The sequence below is a fragment of the Myripristis murdjan genome, chromosome 1 (assembly GCF_902150065.1).
Source record: "Myripristis murdjan chromosome 1, fMyrMur1.1, whole genome shotgun sequence".
Classification (NCBI taxonomy): domain Eukaryota; kingdom Metazoa; phylum Chordata; class Actinopteri; order Holocentriformes; family Holocentridae; genus Myripristis; species Myripristis murdjan.
In genome coordinates this window covers 24,361,161-24,375,289 of record NC_043980.1, presented here as the reverse complement: position 1 = coordinate 24,375,289, position 14,129 = coordinate 24,361,161, and the positions used below count along the sequence as shown (strand labels likewise).

Sequence of the window (14,129 nt, the reverse complement as noted above, 5' to 3'; positions counted from 1 at the left end):
TGAGTGGTGCTGATATCAGTAGTTTATTGTATGTTAAGTCCAACACATTCAAAATGGAAAAAACAAAAATTCTCCACCTGCAACAGTTTTTCCACTAGCAACAAGTAGAAGGTAAACACATTAAATTAAGATGGCAGCCAACTGTTTACCACACCTGCTAAAGCCAAGAAGGTAATTCTATTTCCATTGAAAAGAGGCCTGGAATGATTCACAATGAGGATCCACTCTACTGCATTTTCAACCACAGGAAGATAAGTTTACAGCCTTTGCTTTCGGGATCCTTTAAAGTTTGGGGAGGTGCGGGTCATTGAAAAAGTCAATAAAAAAATAAAATAAAATAAAATACCCAACCATAATTTTGTATGCTCACAAACATTAACACCACTAAGATGTAAAGCACTGACTAGTCTGAAAGCATGATGGTTCTTCATTGACCATTGTTGCACAGGTATGATTTCAGTCAAGTGCCCATGATAAGCAATTATCTGACAAATAAACATCAGGGGGGTAGAGGCACCAGTGACACCTGTCCACTGAAAACACCACGGGATGAAAGGGCTGTAGTTCTGCAGTCATATTAGGTCAAAGGCCGATGGCACAAAATTATAATCTGCATTCCTAGCAATTTATCACATCTGGAAATAATTTAGCTCAACCACAACTGGGGAGAGTGCAGTTGGGCATTACTGTGGTGAATTAACCAAACTGTGCCATGTCTGTAAATCACATCTCATTCCAACTGCAAGAGCAAGCAAACAGAATATTATGTGAACAGGCCACTGACAGCGCTAACACTACTGTTTTGATTTTCATTGCCAGTTGGGAAATTTGGAAAGGCTGTGTCCAAACTCTGGGCAGATTGTCCCAGAATTGTTGGAAATAGTGCAATACCACCAGACAAGGAAGACCTCGTTAGTATATTTGTCGAGAAAATGCTACATTAGATTTCAGTTCCCGTTTCAGTGCAAGACGACAAATAAGAAAACACCTCATGTTGTCATGTTTTCCTTTCCAGCTGAAACCTAAGTCTTCCCTCCCCACCATGTGGTAAAAATAAAATAAAATAAAACTAGTGGACAAGGAGCCCACCAGTATAGCATTCATATTACACTTGCCTTGAGAGGAAGAAAAAAAAAAAAAAAGATATAGCACAATGAATAATCAGCATGTAGAAATACAAATGCATGAATGGGTAGAAAAGTAAGCACGATTATTTGCTAGTCTGGAGGTTGGAACAGTGGCCAACCAACCCACACTGATCATTACAAAATTGCTGCTGAGAAAAGATGAACAGTCTGACAACTTCTGAGTCCAGGGATTAATCCATGTGCTGACAGGAGTTGCAAAACTACAGTCAGACCGAAAGTAAAGCCCCCACAGATGTCCCGATCATGTCTGAATCACAATGTGCGATAAGTTGTGTGCCATTCCTTGCTCAAAGCAGCCATTTCTGTTTCCACACCGAAAAGCTTTTTAAGGTTTACACTGTACTCAGGGTTGCTTAGAGAGCTGACTTGACAAAACCAACGACCAAGCATTTTCCACTGTTGCCATGTTTAATGTACCCTTTTCCATGAGTAGCTCCTCAGGTGCACCTCTTTTAGCCATTTTTTAATGTCAAACAGAACTCGAGGCACCTATTGTCTCTACAAAACCCAGAACAGACACTACAGTATAAACAAATGTACAAAACTCACAGCAGATCATCTTAGGTAGTAAACCAATATGGAAAGATGAAATATGCACTTGAAAAACTTAAATCTTGTGAATACTGCAAGTTCTCTGCTCCCAGTGGACAATAGTTCAAAATGAGCAGTTACACATTAGAAGGCAACAAGCCTTGAGCCTCAACGTGTAGTAAGACTGGAAAAGATGAAATAGAAGGCACCATCATGCTTTTATCAAGTTGAAAAAGAACTGAAAATATACAGAGAAAAACAAAACATACAGTAAACTATGATCTTTGCTGTACATTTATTCTGTTACTCCGCACTTAAGACAGGGAGGGAGGGAAGAGGGAAGGAGATGTCATCCATCCCGGCTTTACGGTCTAGCTGGTAGGAAAAACATGAAGAAAAAAATAACTTGGCATCAACAAAAATAGAGCGAGCCGCCATCGTTACCACCACTCTTCTATTGTTCAACTCGGTTTCTTGTTCCTTTGTCCCCCCACTCATTAGGTGAAAAGTCCAGGATTTGAGCTTTTATTCGATTTATAAATGAGGAAAAATATAATGTAGATTTGCTTGTCATCTTGTCCATCCAGCAGTAATTGAAGCATAGTTTTGGGTCAAAGGTGTGAAAAGTACATTGGTCACAGCAGACAGGCTGTGAGCGAGGCCTGCCCCATTAAGTCGTATCGCTTTGAGACAAACACGTCTCTCCAGCTGCGTTCCGAGCATGGATGTCAATGTAACACGACAAAAGTACCCATTAGTGCATATTGATGAGTGCATTATGCAATTTTGAAGCAGTGTTCTCTCAAAGGAAAAAAATAAAGAGGTGAACTTTTCCCCTCGAACTGCACAAATTTTGCATCTCAAACTCTTCCAACAGTAACGGGCAGAGAACTACCATATAAAATGTGCAATAGAGGGATTTCGTGAAGTAGCGCCACAGTAAGTCAAGGCATATAATCTCTTTTCCAAATGATGGGCTGTATTATCGTAGGTAAAAGTCTATCAGTCCCTCCTAATGTGGCAGATTACTCCTGGTTGGTTTGCCATCTTTCACGAATTTACAAATTAATGTTTGTGAATTCTTGAGATACCAGAAAAGGATGCTCAGCTCACAACTAGTAAGCGAAATTTTTTTGTTTGCTTATTTTGTCTGTTTCACAAAGAAATGGTTGACAGGCTGTGTCACATTCCAAAAAGAAAAAAAGAAAAAAAAAAAGAAAAACACAAAAAAACCAAAAACAAATATATACGTTTATACATGAAGATTTTTTTCGTTAACGAGAACAGTTGAAGATGAAGAACATGGTACTACTCCCACACTGCAGGTGGTGCTCTTCTCAGCGGCGTTGGGTTGTGAAGCGGCCTTCTCCCTGGCCACCAGAGCCTCTTCCAGAGCCCATGCCAGGCTTGGGGGCCATGCCACCTCGAGGTGGTGGGCCCCTCCCATCACGGTCACGCACCATTCCACTTCCCACAATGCCTCGTGGACCTCCAGGGCCTCGGTCGCTGCGCCTCATGTCCCGACGGTCCTCTCCTCCACCACGGGTCTCTCGTTCACGCACTGCCCTCGTCTTCTTCTCCTCGACGTTCAGACGCACCTCACCACGGAACATGATGGGCTGCAGAGAGAGGGGCAAGGTCACTTCAGGCGCGTTTGGTGAGCCAAAAAATAGGACTCGACCCAGCCAGTTCCACAATCCACCTCATTCACTGGTTTTCACACAGGTTTTGTGATCTGTCTCAGACTTTAAAGAGTAATTAAACTCCAGCACGCCTCCTCCAAAAAACAACACACTACTGAAACTGCCATCTGCTGATCTTTGCCACCAGACAGGTGACATCACCTGGCACCAAAGATCAGCCAATAGCAGATAGCAATTTCATCAGCATGCGCTTTACCAGAGGATGTTAAGCTTTACACAGATTTTGGTTTGCGATTAGTTACTCTAAGCATTATTCTGCATTGTCTTTGTAGTCACTGAGAAGCTTCTGTACTACTGTAGAGGATATCAGTTTATTGCCTTAATAATTGACTGCTTAGGTCCCGTAGAAAATAATAGCCTGAAATAACTGAATTCATTTAATACACGGTAACGTGAATAGGGTGGTAACTTTACATTCGAGATATTTTTCAACATAAAGATATTTTTTTAGATACAAAATCACTTTTGTCAAAGTAGCTTTCAAATGGAAATTGGCAGTTGTCTTCATAGTCCAAACTATACATAGGCTAAAAGAAGCAATAAACTACATTACTTTTAATCATGACAATTCAGTATACTGTTCAGCTTCCTAGCTGTGCATGTTATTTTAGCAATAAAATATCCCTGCTTGCTTGTGTGATTCAACTGTGCTGCAGTTATACAAGTAACTAGAAGGTGAGTTTATGTGCATTCACAAGTTTTTATGTTAGCCCAAGTGGACAGAAGTGGTATGTGGGTTTAGTGAACTGTCTCATGGAAACACAAGCATTTATATTATGCATCTATGATATGGATGAATAACGTAATAAAAGTAAGTCATCTATTGAAGTGTCTGGTGACTCATGGGATATGATGATCATTTTATTATTATTATTTCTAAACCTTTTAAAAGATAAAAGGACAATCTATGACAGTTTCCAAACTTCATTTGTCACAAACATCACAATGGGAAAATAATGTTCTGCAACTGAAGTACACTGGCTTAAAGCATTTAATGTCCCACAGCACCTTATCAAATTTCAGGAGGAAAGTGAGACCCCAGGTGTCAGGCTAACTGTACACTGTGTGTCACCAAACCATCACCAAATGAATGAAATGCCAATACATGCCCCGTCTACCTTGGCCCCCAGGATTCTCTGCACGGGATCAGAGTCATCAAAGACCACAAATCCAAAGTTAGGCAGCTTTCCTCCCACACCTTTGGTGTTGATCCTCAGCTCCACAACATTTCCATATGCTGCAACACAAATTAGATAGTCCATATAAACAATAACATTCATTCACTTACAAGAGCAAGTGCTCCTATACAAGAAAATGAAAAGTGATTCAGGAAGCTGTAGCTTTTTGAAGGGACATACTCATGAAGAAGTCTTTGAGCTCGCTCTCATCAATATCATGTGGGAGGTTGCCAACAAAAAGCTGGTGGCTGTCTGGGTACCGGATAATCCGCCTGCTGTCCATTTCACTGGTTTCAGACTCTCCCCTGCCTGTAGGTGACAAACACACATCGTCTGCAAAAATCATATCGAGAAAGACAAATTCCTGGCATGTGTGAGCAAACCATGATAAAAATAACCCTCTATCTGATTAATAAAAACACAAGAATAATCTGGCAAAACAGGATTCTAGCTTAATCCAAACCTGTCAGTCTCCTTGAAAGAGATATTAAAACACACACACACACACACACACAAATATTTACCTTTGTTGACAAAACTCAGGTGTGGTTTTCCTGTTTGTGACTCTGAAGATGCAACACCATCTAACGGTGACAGAGACATGCATGTTATAACCATAAGAAAGGCTTGGAGGAGTGATAACCTATGACCCCATGACCCAAAGGTGTTTAGACAGTAGAGCTTGCTGAGAGAGCAAAACTCATAGAATACAACATACTGAGTGTTGAAATTACCAGGTCTGGGTCCTCGTGGAGTGAAGGCAGGTCTGTCTCGCGTGCGTTGGTCTCGGGGTCGCAGAGGTGCTGTCTGAGTCTCGGGCTTGGCTTCCACTCTGGGCTATTGGGAGGAGGTTGTAACAAAAATGACATACACATTCCTCGCATCAAGACTTATTAGGTGCTTGGATGCAGCACCCATCTAAGCAGGCTCTCTGTGTGTGTTTGTTTGCATGTGTAATGCTTTTGCAATGCTCAATGCTTATGGAAATTACAGCATCAACTCTTTAGGTGGCACAGAGCCTTCAGACTCCATTCGGACTTGGTTTAACACCTGTCGCGAGTGGTCCCATCACAAGTGGACAGTGCAAAGAGCGAGTGTGAACAAGGTGCAATGTGTCTTTCAGATGGGTAAGCCAGTGGTGGTCACGACTGCTTTTTTTTTTTTTTTTTTTAAATGGCCCTGAGATAAAGAATGGGATGGGTAGGGATGATATTGGGAAAATACTGGAATCATGGAACACATGTGAGGAGGAAGAAGACAGGACGGGGTTGGAGAATAAGGTGCAGAGAGGTAAAGGCAAGAAAGATAAGAAAATAAAGGAAAAAGTAATTTGAGGTTGCTCACAAATCTGCTTTCAAGTGGTCACTGGAGACGTATCTGAGATACATGATCTTGCCACGTGTGAACAGCAGTTTCTCAGCTGTCCACATGTGACTGGATTACCCGATACGGATGTTACAACCAAGTCTCAACAGAGCACGAGAGGCCCACACAAGAGAGGTGCAGTGTGCCCACATACACCAGGCAACAATCATAATCATAATCAACAATCATAAAGGGTTCTTGCTGCATGCTGCAGACATTGAGATCATTGAGCTTCTAATTGTAGCGGCTAAGTCAGTGCATGAGTTACACATTTTGTTTGTAACCACTCAAACTAGATTCACTCACTTCAATAACACAAGCATTTGTTTTTTGTTTAAATTAGAGGGGCTGGAGTACTTTTGGCACTTTTAAGGTGTTTTGTTCCTTTGCCCAATCCAATTATCAGTTCTAGTATGTATTACAGTTGAAGTATGGTTGAAGAATTTTTTGTAGCTGTAGAGACAGTTTTCTAGCCAGGGGTCAATTGCAGCTAAATGGCTTTCAAAAGAAAAACATGGGCTTTCAACGTGTTCACTTTAGGTAAGGAGTGTAGGGCTAAGAATCGCTAGGTTTTTAATCAAATACTGTAGCACTTTTGATTCTTCATTGATTCTACCATCAATTCCCACTTGATAAATTGTCAGTGGTTAAACACCACATACTGCTTATAACTGTTTTATTATTGAGGAAACATTGCTCTATAAACTTGCTTTTGAGTCTGAATTACTTTTTAAAAAGCGCTAAGACTTATTTGTCATGATTTGAGAGAAGACAGTATTTTTACGGATTTACTGGAAGCACACTCTACCTGTAATTACAGTAGTTCTGATAGCATTTAAAGGCAATAACTGCTTGCTACTATTTGAGAGGTGTTCAATACGTGCAAAAAATCTGGGAGATAATAAAGTTAATATTAGGGCTTTGGGGCCCAATGTGCCATTGTTTGGCTTTAGAACACATAAATTATTTGTCAGAAGCTGTTTGAAAGAGTTTTGTGTGTTTTTCTGCCCTTACTTGGGACTCTAAACAGGCTGTCTCCTGCAGTTTTGAAGAAGGCTACCACAGAGCTGTGTAAGCAAAATTCACTGGGGTTTTGAGCAGACGTGAGGCTAAGTATGTACGTGTCATTTCCATGACCTAAATATTTTTGATTTCTTCCTTTCATGTTTAGACTGTTTTCCTATCACAGAAAAAACACAGCAAGGTTAAGTTACCACCGGATAAGTTATAGTCTAGCTTCCACCAGACAACATAGCCAAATTGTGTTGTCCAGAGTCCACATGACCACGCTTTCAAACCACCCACCATGGTTTAGGGACAAAAATGCCACCAACATCTGTTTAGACAGTGTATTCCAAAATGTGTCACACATGAATGACCAAACCAACCAAAAATAATAATACATAAATGCACACACAGAGCCCGGCTATTGCAGGTAACCTGCTCATCCTAAACACCTTCAAATTACTGCTCACCATCTAAGGTCTAATGCAAATGAAAGTATGTCAGACAAGCTGTTGAAGACACTGTATTCCTGCAAAGTGACCCAATTTGTAAAGTTCACTGATTATTCACTATTGCATAAGAAATTTTTCTCAAGTTTCCATGATATTCCAGACCAGGGGTAGTTACCTGTGAGCTTGGAGCTTTAACAACATGTGGTGAGATTCCAGAGGTGGGGACTGTGCCGCTAGGAGGCAAGTTTTTACTGGTCACTGAGGCCCAGGAGAAAGTCTGTGGGGGATGCAGTGATGCATCGTTCCATGAGCACAACAAAAGTATTTGTCAAATTGGGAAAAAATGATTGGACAAATCATGTTTTCGTAAATGTCCGAAAATCATCATGAGTTCAGTGAAATCCAAGATTCATCAATAAAACTCAGAGGTGCATGGCCCTTGGTAATCTCACTCTAGGAAACCACCTAGGGGCAAACCATAGCAGAGACATCGACCTCACCTTGGGAGGCTCCTGGGTGTTGGGTGGGGACTCCACAGGGACGGGTGAAGGAGGCTTCTCCTCCATCTCTTCCAGAACCTTCTCATCTACTTCAGGCTTGATCTCTTCTACCTTGGGCTCTGGTTCTGGCTCTGGCTCTGGCTCTGGAGCTGGTTCCTCCATGGGCTCCTCCACTCCATTGCTGCAGGGCACAAGTTAGTGTGTGTTTACTTCCACAAGTCAACCAAGTTTACTCAGATGACAAACTCTTTAATGTGAGATTCATTCAATAAAATTAATAAACTGCAGTTTGTGATGTCAAGAAGAAAATGACCAGGTCTTGACATACGTGACAGGGTGTGGTTCATAATAGGTGGTACTGTTGGGGCTTTCTTGGAGCGGCTCAGGGGATGGCTGCCTCTCCTCTGGTTCCTCTTCAACTTCCTCCTCAGATTCTAAGCGAGACAAACCACACAAAACAGTAATTTACAAATTCTTTGCATGAGAACCCACATGTACAACCATCAATTCACAAATAAGACAAAAGTTCTTTGTACACTATCTGTAAACAACTTACCCTCATCAAGCTCAGCTTCAGAGTCACCAAACACCTCGTCCTCATAGCGGAAGATGTCATTGTGGACATAGAACTTGTTTGCCACAGAGCCCTGAGGAAAACATAAAATGTGCCTTTGTCAATAACTTTTTAATCAAAGATGTGTTAAGCTGATTAGCACTCAGCACAGCACTCGTTAACTCTACGTTTTGTTTTGACATAACAAGACTCGAATATTGCTGCTGTTAACCAGTTGAGATTCCACTGAACACACATCTCTCACTAGAAGTAAGGACAAGTTATTAATCATATTAAAATTACACATGATAATTTCACAACATTACATATTTTATAAAAAGTTAATTTAAAATAAATATTTATTTGGCAGTTACATTTTTATTTTGTTTTGAATTTCTTTCCATATCTGGGGTATATCTTCAAAAAGCAACTGCTAGAATTGCCATAGGGCCCAAAATTCCAGCTGACAGTTTAAAATTATGGTATTATTAAAAAGTAAGCATTAAATAACCTCAGCTGACTTTGATGGTACAAACAGGCGCAGATACTCACTTCAGGAGCAAGCACAAAAGTCTGCATAAACTTCCTCATGGGCTGGCCATTGTTGGATAACTCTCCAAGGACTTGCACCACCACTCCATCACTTAGTGTGGCGTGGGCGTCCACATGCCGGATCTTTGTGTGGCATTCACTGAACTGCAGGGACATGACCTTCTTGTGGATTTCCTAAGAGAAAAATACAGACAGAAGTGGGCTCGATAAACTAATTTATTAACTGAATTAGAAAGTCACAAGCCTTTCCTCACTGCAAAATGGCATAAAAGGAATTTCTTTCTATTTGAAAACAAAACAAATAATGGAACTAGTATTCTTTGTGTCCTCTGATTGGCAGCCCGTGCAGTGCCCCATGAGCAGTAAGGGCCTAACAATATCAGTAGAGACTCAAAATGTTAAATAACTTTTGAAATTGTATATCGAAATTCAAAATTGTATTGTCAGTAGGCTATTCTTATTTTGGTGTTTAGTAGAAAAATCTTAAACTACCTGAACCAGACCCAGAATGTAAGCTGCAGTTATTTAGCTGCTGAACATTGCTTTTATGTCGCTTGTCTGTGCCATCGCACTGTTTTATACAGTTTTCATTGTGGTAGTGTGTGGATATAGTCTGTTACAGCTAAGTATGATTGCACTGCAACACAAGGAATTGAGCATTGAATCAAATTGTGACTTCAATGTCAAACTCAATGTATCAATGTAAAAGGAAACATAGAGCTCACAATCCATCTTAAATTTGGACATTAAAAGAAAATAAATTATTGGGAAAGATGCAGAACTGGAGGCCAAATGAGCCAAGGCCCAAATCAAAGGATAGAACTACCAAACTGACAGGTGAATCCCTTGTGCTCAAGGCAAGACTGGCTCACAACAGTGATTCACCTTCCATTAAGTTTACTAATGTTAGCCATCACAACTACACTGATTATCTCCAAACCTACCTGATTTGATTCTTACTAGCTGCTAGCATTTACAATCTTGATCTTTATTAGTAATGTGCACACACCTACTGTTAAAATCAGCTGTTGGCTTCTACTTTCACATTTACTTAGAGTTCACTCAAAGATAAATATATGTCCTCAGCTACTTTCTACTGTTGCTGCTTTTCTACTGTTACTGCTGAAACACCAGAATTTCCCTGGTTGGGATCAATAAAGTATATCTATCTATCTATCTATCTATCTATCTATGTCAATATAATGTAATTTCTAACACTAGTCAAAGCTACAGATAGGTCAATCTCTAATAAAAAGGTCTTCTTCAAAATCATAGATGTACTTGATTTTGACCTTGGATATTATGGTCTCCTACTCTGCCCATCTCTTGAAAATATCCAGATAATTTTGGTGTTTGTTCCTCCTCTTGGCCCAAAGACCAGCTGAGCCTACCAGTATTAAGATCTGCTGTGGTAATGTCTAAGTAGTTCCCACCCAAATTATGAAATAAATCAAATGTGGCCAGCATATAAGGAAGGCCGACACTTGTGGTTTGTTTCCTAGCTTGACGCAGTGTAATTGGCCATAGTAACAATCATACTGGGCAGAAGCAGTGGCATGAGAAAATTTCTGTTGTAAACAAATTAGACAATTAGAGATCTAAATTTTCATATTCAAAAGCTGAGAGGCTGTTCATATAAACTAGAATTCCTTAAACTCTACGGTGGGAAACAGTTGGTAAAAGAGAAAGTTCTTTCTATTTTGTTTTGTCTGTGTCATGTGAATGATGCCAATATTTCTAACAGTGCCAAAAGCTGCACAATTTTTTTTTTTTTTTCCACACGTGATGTTGCTTTCAGTGAATGTATTTAGTGACTTAGGCAAAATGAAACCAAAAGCTTTTATAATGCATGACAACACTAAAATTTATTGTATCTCTATTTTTGAAAAAATGGTGTCCAACTTCATAAAAGGCTTGACATTTCTTCCCCAGGTAATGTTGCAGCATAATCTACATGTAAATTCATAATTAGCTTCATAAGCTTTCCATAATAAGGTTTCCAGCCAAAACCCAAACATGCATTTGAAAGCTAATTTTTTTCAAAGAAAGAAAAAAAAAAACATAATTTTCTTTTCAAATTGTTTTCAATTAATCAGATTAGTCAGGATGAACAGAAGATAAGTAGTTCTCAAACATTTTGGTTCTTAAACTTAATTTTCGGGGGTCGCAAGATGGTTAAGACATCTGTTTTGTGTAATATTATGTAGTTTTAAAAACTGATGCGTCCTCTGATAATTCAGCAAATGAAACAACCTGAACAGATGATCATTTCTTAAGTAGACCATTCACCACTCTGCATATGTAGCCTGTGAGAGGGAATCACAAGTGTGCATTGGTTTGTTTTAAGGGGCACAACCCAAAAAGATGGAGAACAACTGGCCTTGAAGATTCGTTTTTTTTTTTACCCTCTGCGATATTTTCAATGCGCAGAGCCTTTCTCTCCCTCTGTCCTTGACAGCTTGCTATCTCTGAGGTTCCTCCCTCCCTCCCTTTCACTCACAAAATAAGGTACCAAACAACATTTCCTCAGCTTGGTCTGTCAGGCTTTCAGTAGTCCATGAGATAAATAAGCTTCCTACATTAGGTTACTTACTTAGGATATGCAAACATAAGATGTTTACTGCTACATTATGACCTCTTTTCTTTTACAGAAGTAATTAAAAATGGATCAGAATTCCCATGGTGCGTCATTTTACAGGACATTACATCATTCCCTAGACAGGTTGTCCACTATAAAACTGTTGTAGAACTCATATAGTCATAAAAGTTGAAATTTATCAATAATCAGCAATCCTGGGGATGGGCAGCAGAGAATGTTAAGAGGATGGAGTACTCAACATCTATTTGCTTATACTTTCAATGTCAATCTTCATTATTGAGACATAACACCTACCGCTTGCCCATACACTGCCTCTGCCAGCTTCCCATTTGGGTCCAGTCCCCCATGAACATAGGAAGAATTCCTCCCATAAAACCTTAGGGGGATAAATAAGGTGACAGTTTAAGTATTTCAAACAACACAGTTGCATTTGACTGTCAAGTAATGTTAGTAACACTTTACGGTTGGGTTATTACCTGTGCAGGAAATCTGGTGCCTTGTTTAAGAGTGTGTAATACTGCCTCACAAACTCCCGCCCTACAAGCAGGGGACTTGGCTTCTCCATCACCATTTCTTTGGTAAACAATATTAAGTGCTGAAACAGAATGAACAGCAAGGATTTAGTAATGATAATGCTGACCAATAATCCAGAAAAACACTCAGGAAAACGTGACAAAATGTGGCACGGTTTTGTTCACTGACACTAAGAACCAAATCAGACATGACACCGTGTGATACTGTATCGTAGTTAAAAGGAGTGCATGTTGCCCTCCTGACAAAAAAAAAAATGCATCTGATCATGTGCAAGAAAATATTCACTTTAGAAATTCATATAAGACAAATTCAAGATCGATTAGGTTGAGCACATAAAGTGTTTATGAAGACAGTTCATCTCAAGTAGGAGTAAAATAGGACTTTAACAGCTTTTTTAGCCAGTGTTAACAAACATCTAAATGTTTTGGGCTGTGAGTAAAACAAAAAAAATAAGCAAAATGTGCTTTCTCTTTCAACTGGAGATCAACGCTGCTTTTGCTTTGTTTCATTTGGCCCACATCCGTCAGTATAAAGCAACACAGCTGACAGGTTAGCTGGCTGGCTAGCACACACAAGCTAACATTCAACTGCGCAATCACGTTCATCCACTTGAACAATAGCACTGACTGTAGATAAAAAATGATGTGAACAATGCAGGAGGGCAAGCTAGGCAACGGTGAAAACGTGCTTCATTTCAATAAAACTGTACTCTTAAAATGGTGCATCAAGTTACATGTTACATCTGTCTATCCCTGTGCAGGACAATGGCCTACTGTACGGTAGTGAAAATTGTGCTAGGCCTCCCACGTCCTAGCTTGCTACAAGTTGTGCTGCCTTTCACACAGGATGTATGTTTATATGACATGACATGCGATTCATTCTTCGCACCTGATGTCGAAATCTGCGCAGCGAGGTGCACCTTTATCGCCAGCTAACTAGCAACACCGACTCACTGAGAAGCTCGATCAATAAATATGACTGCTAATGTGAATATACAAGCCTCTTCCCTGTCATGAAATGGCTAGCGTTAGCCCGGCCGGCAATTAGAAAATCAACGCCAAGCTAGCTGGCTAGCTAGCGGTGTTGATAGTGAATGACAGCCTATAGTAACAGTTAGCTAGCTCATATTAGCTCCGGCTAACTTGTGGCGTCGTCGTTTTTCATTCAGACACTATCGTTAGTCGTTTAGACACTACACATAAGCAATATCTTAGGCACACAAATAAAAGATGTTGGCCAACTTGGAAAATAAGGCAACTTGCAGGATCTGACTGTACTGTACTTTTGCACAAACATGACCCGATACCAGCCGGACAAACCATGAAATCTAACAGACAGGAACCCGGCGCTAGCCATTGCAGTGCCCCGTCGTGCTATCTCACACCAGTGAGGCCCTGACACTGTCTGCTTATCACCGGGAATCAGGTATTAACTTGTAATTAATTGTCTCAAAGGAGCCATACAAGTTAGTTAATCGAAACGCGTTGAAAGTGGAAATAAAATCAGCATACCCCTGAGGTGACTGAACAACTATCAATGAAACACTACCGTAGTAACAAGCTAGGCTAACTCAAAGAAAACAAAGAAAAGTAAATATGACACACATTTGGTCGATACTGGAAATTCAGCATTTTCTAAATGGTCTCTCACATATGAGTATATATATGCCAGCTAAATGTCAGACAGGAAACTTAACACTTTCTGTCTACGTCGTCCCGGTAGCTCGGGCTAGACAAAGCGGCTAACGTTAGCATATCAGCGACATTAGCTTGACGTATCTTCGCTGATTTAGCTAGGAAGGTAGCTAACTTACCTTATGAAAGACCTATCTAAGTAGACAGAATGATTTGAAATAAATAAGTACGAATATTAACGTAACCGGTGGTAAACTCCTCTGAAATACAAAGTATCTCAGGTGTAAAATGTGATATTTCCCACGCTCTACTAACAGAGTTTATGATCTCTGCTGTATCAGAGATTGGAGATTTAAAGTGATAGGTTCAATTTAT

At 40.1% G+C, this 14,129-nt stretch overlaps 1 protein-coding gene across 7 annotated transcripts; it reads right to left on the bottom strand.

Moving 5' to 3' along the window:
* Positions 1-14,129, bottom strand: g3bp2a (G3BP stress granule assembly factor 2a). 7 transcript variants are annotated; one of them, XM_030064264.1, is made up of 13 exons: positions 13,934-14,123; positions 12,063-12,181; positions 11,881-11,962; positions 8,988-9,161; positions 8,439-8,529; positions 8,211-8,316; positions 7,883-8,063; positions 7,558-7,659; positions 5,295-5,397; positions 5,085-5,144; positions 4,741-4,869; positions 4,492-4,619; positions 1-3,298 (listed from the first exon to the last, which is right to left on the bottom strand). In XM_030064264.1, the coding sequence occupies exons 2-13, from the start codon at positions 12,155-12,157 to the stop codon at positions 3,017-3,019; spliced, it is 1,533 nt and encodes a 510-aa protein (XP_029920124.1). In that variant the 5' UTR covers positions 12,158-12,181; positions 13,934-14,123; the 3' UTR covers positions 1-3,016. The 7 variants fall into 7 exon arrangements, with proteins under 7 accessions (XP_029920124.1, XP_029920138.1, XP_029920131.1 ...); XM_030064278.1 differs by having other exon boundaries at positions 4,501-4,619; positions 13,934-14,122; XM_030064271.1 differs by lacking the exon at positions 13,934-14,123 and adding an exon at positions 13,009-13,148.

Bases quoted from the DNA above. Each gene is read 5' to 3' on its own strand.
- g3bp2a (XM_030064264.1), bottom strand. From the start codon at position 12,157: ATGGTGATGGAGAAGCCAAGTCCCCTGCTTGTAGGGCGGGAGTTTGTG. The intron at 8,064-8,210 runs GTATGTCAAGAC...TGTGCCCTGCAG, and splicing joins TATGAACCACACCCTGTCAC to CAATGGAGTGGAGGAGCCCA. The intron at 5,398-7,557 runs GTAACTACCCCT...TCCTCCCAATAG, and splicing joins TTAAAGCTCCAAGCTCACAG to CCCAGAGTGGAAGCCAAGCC.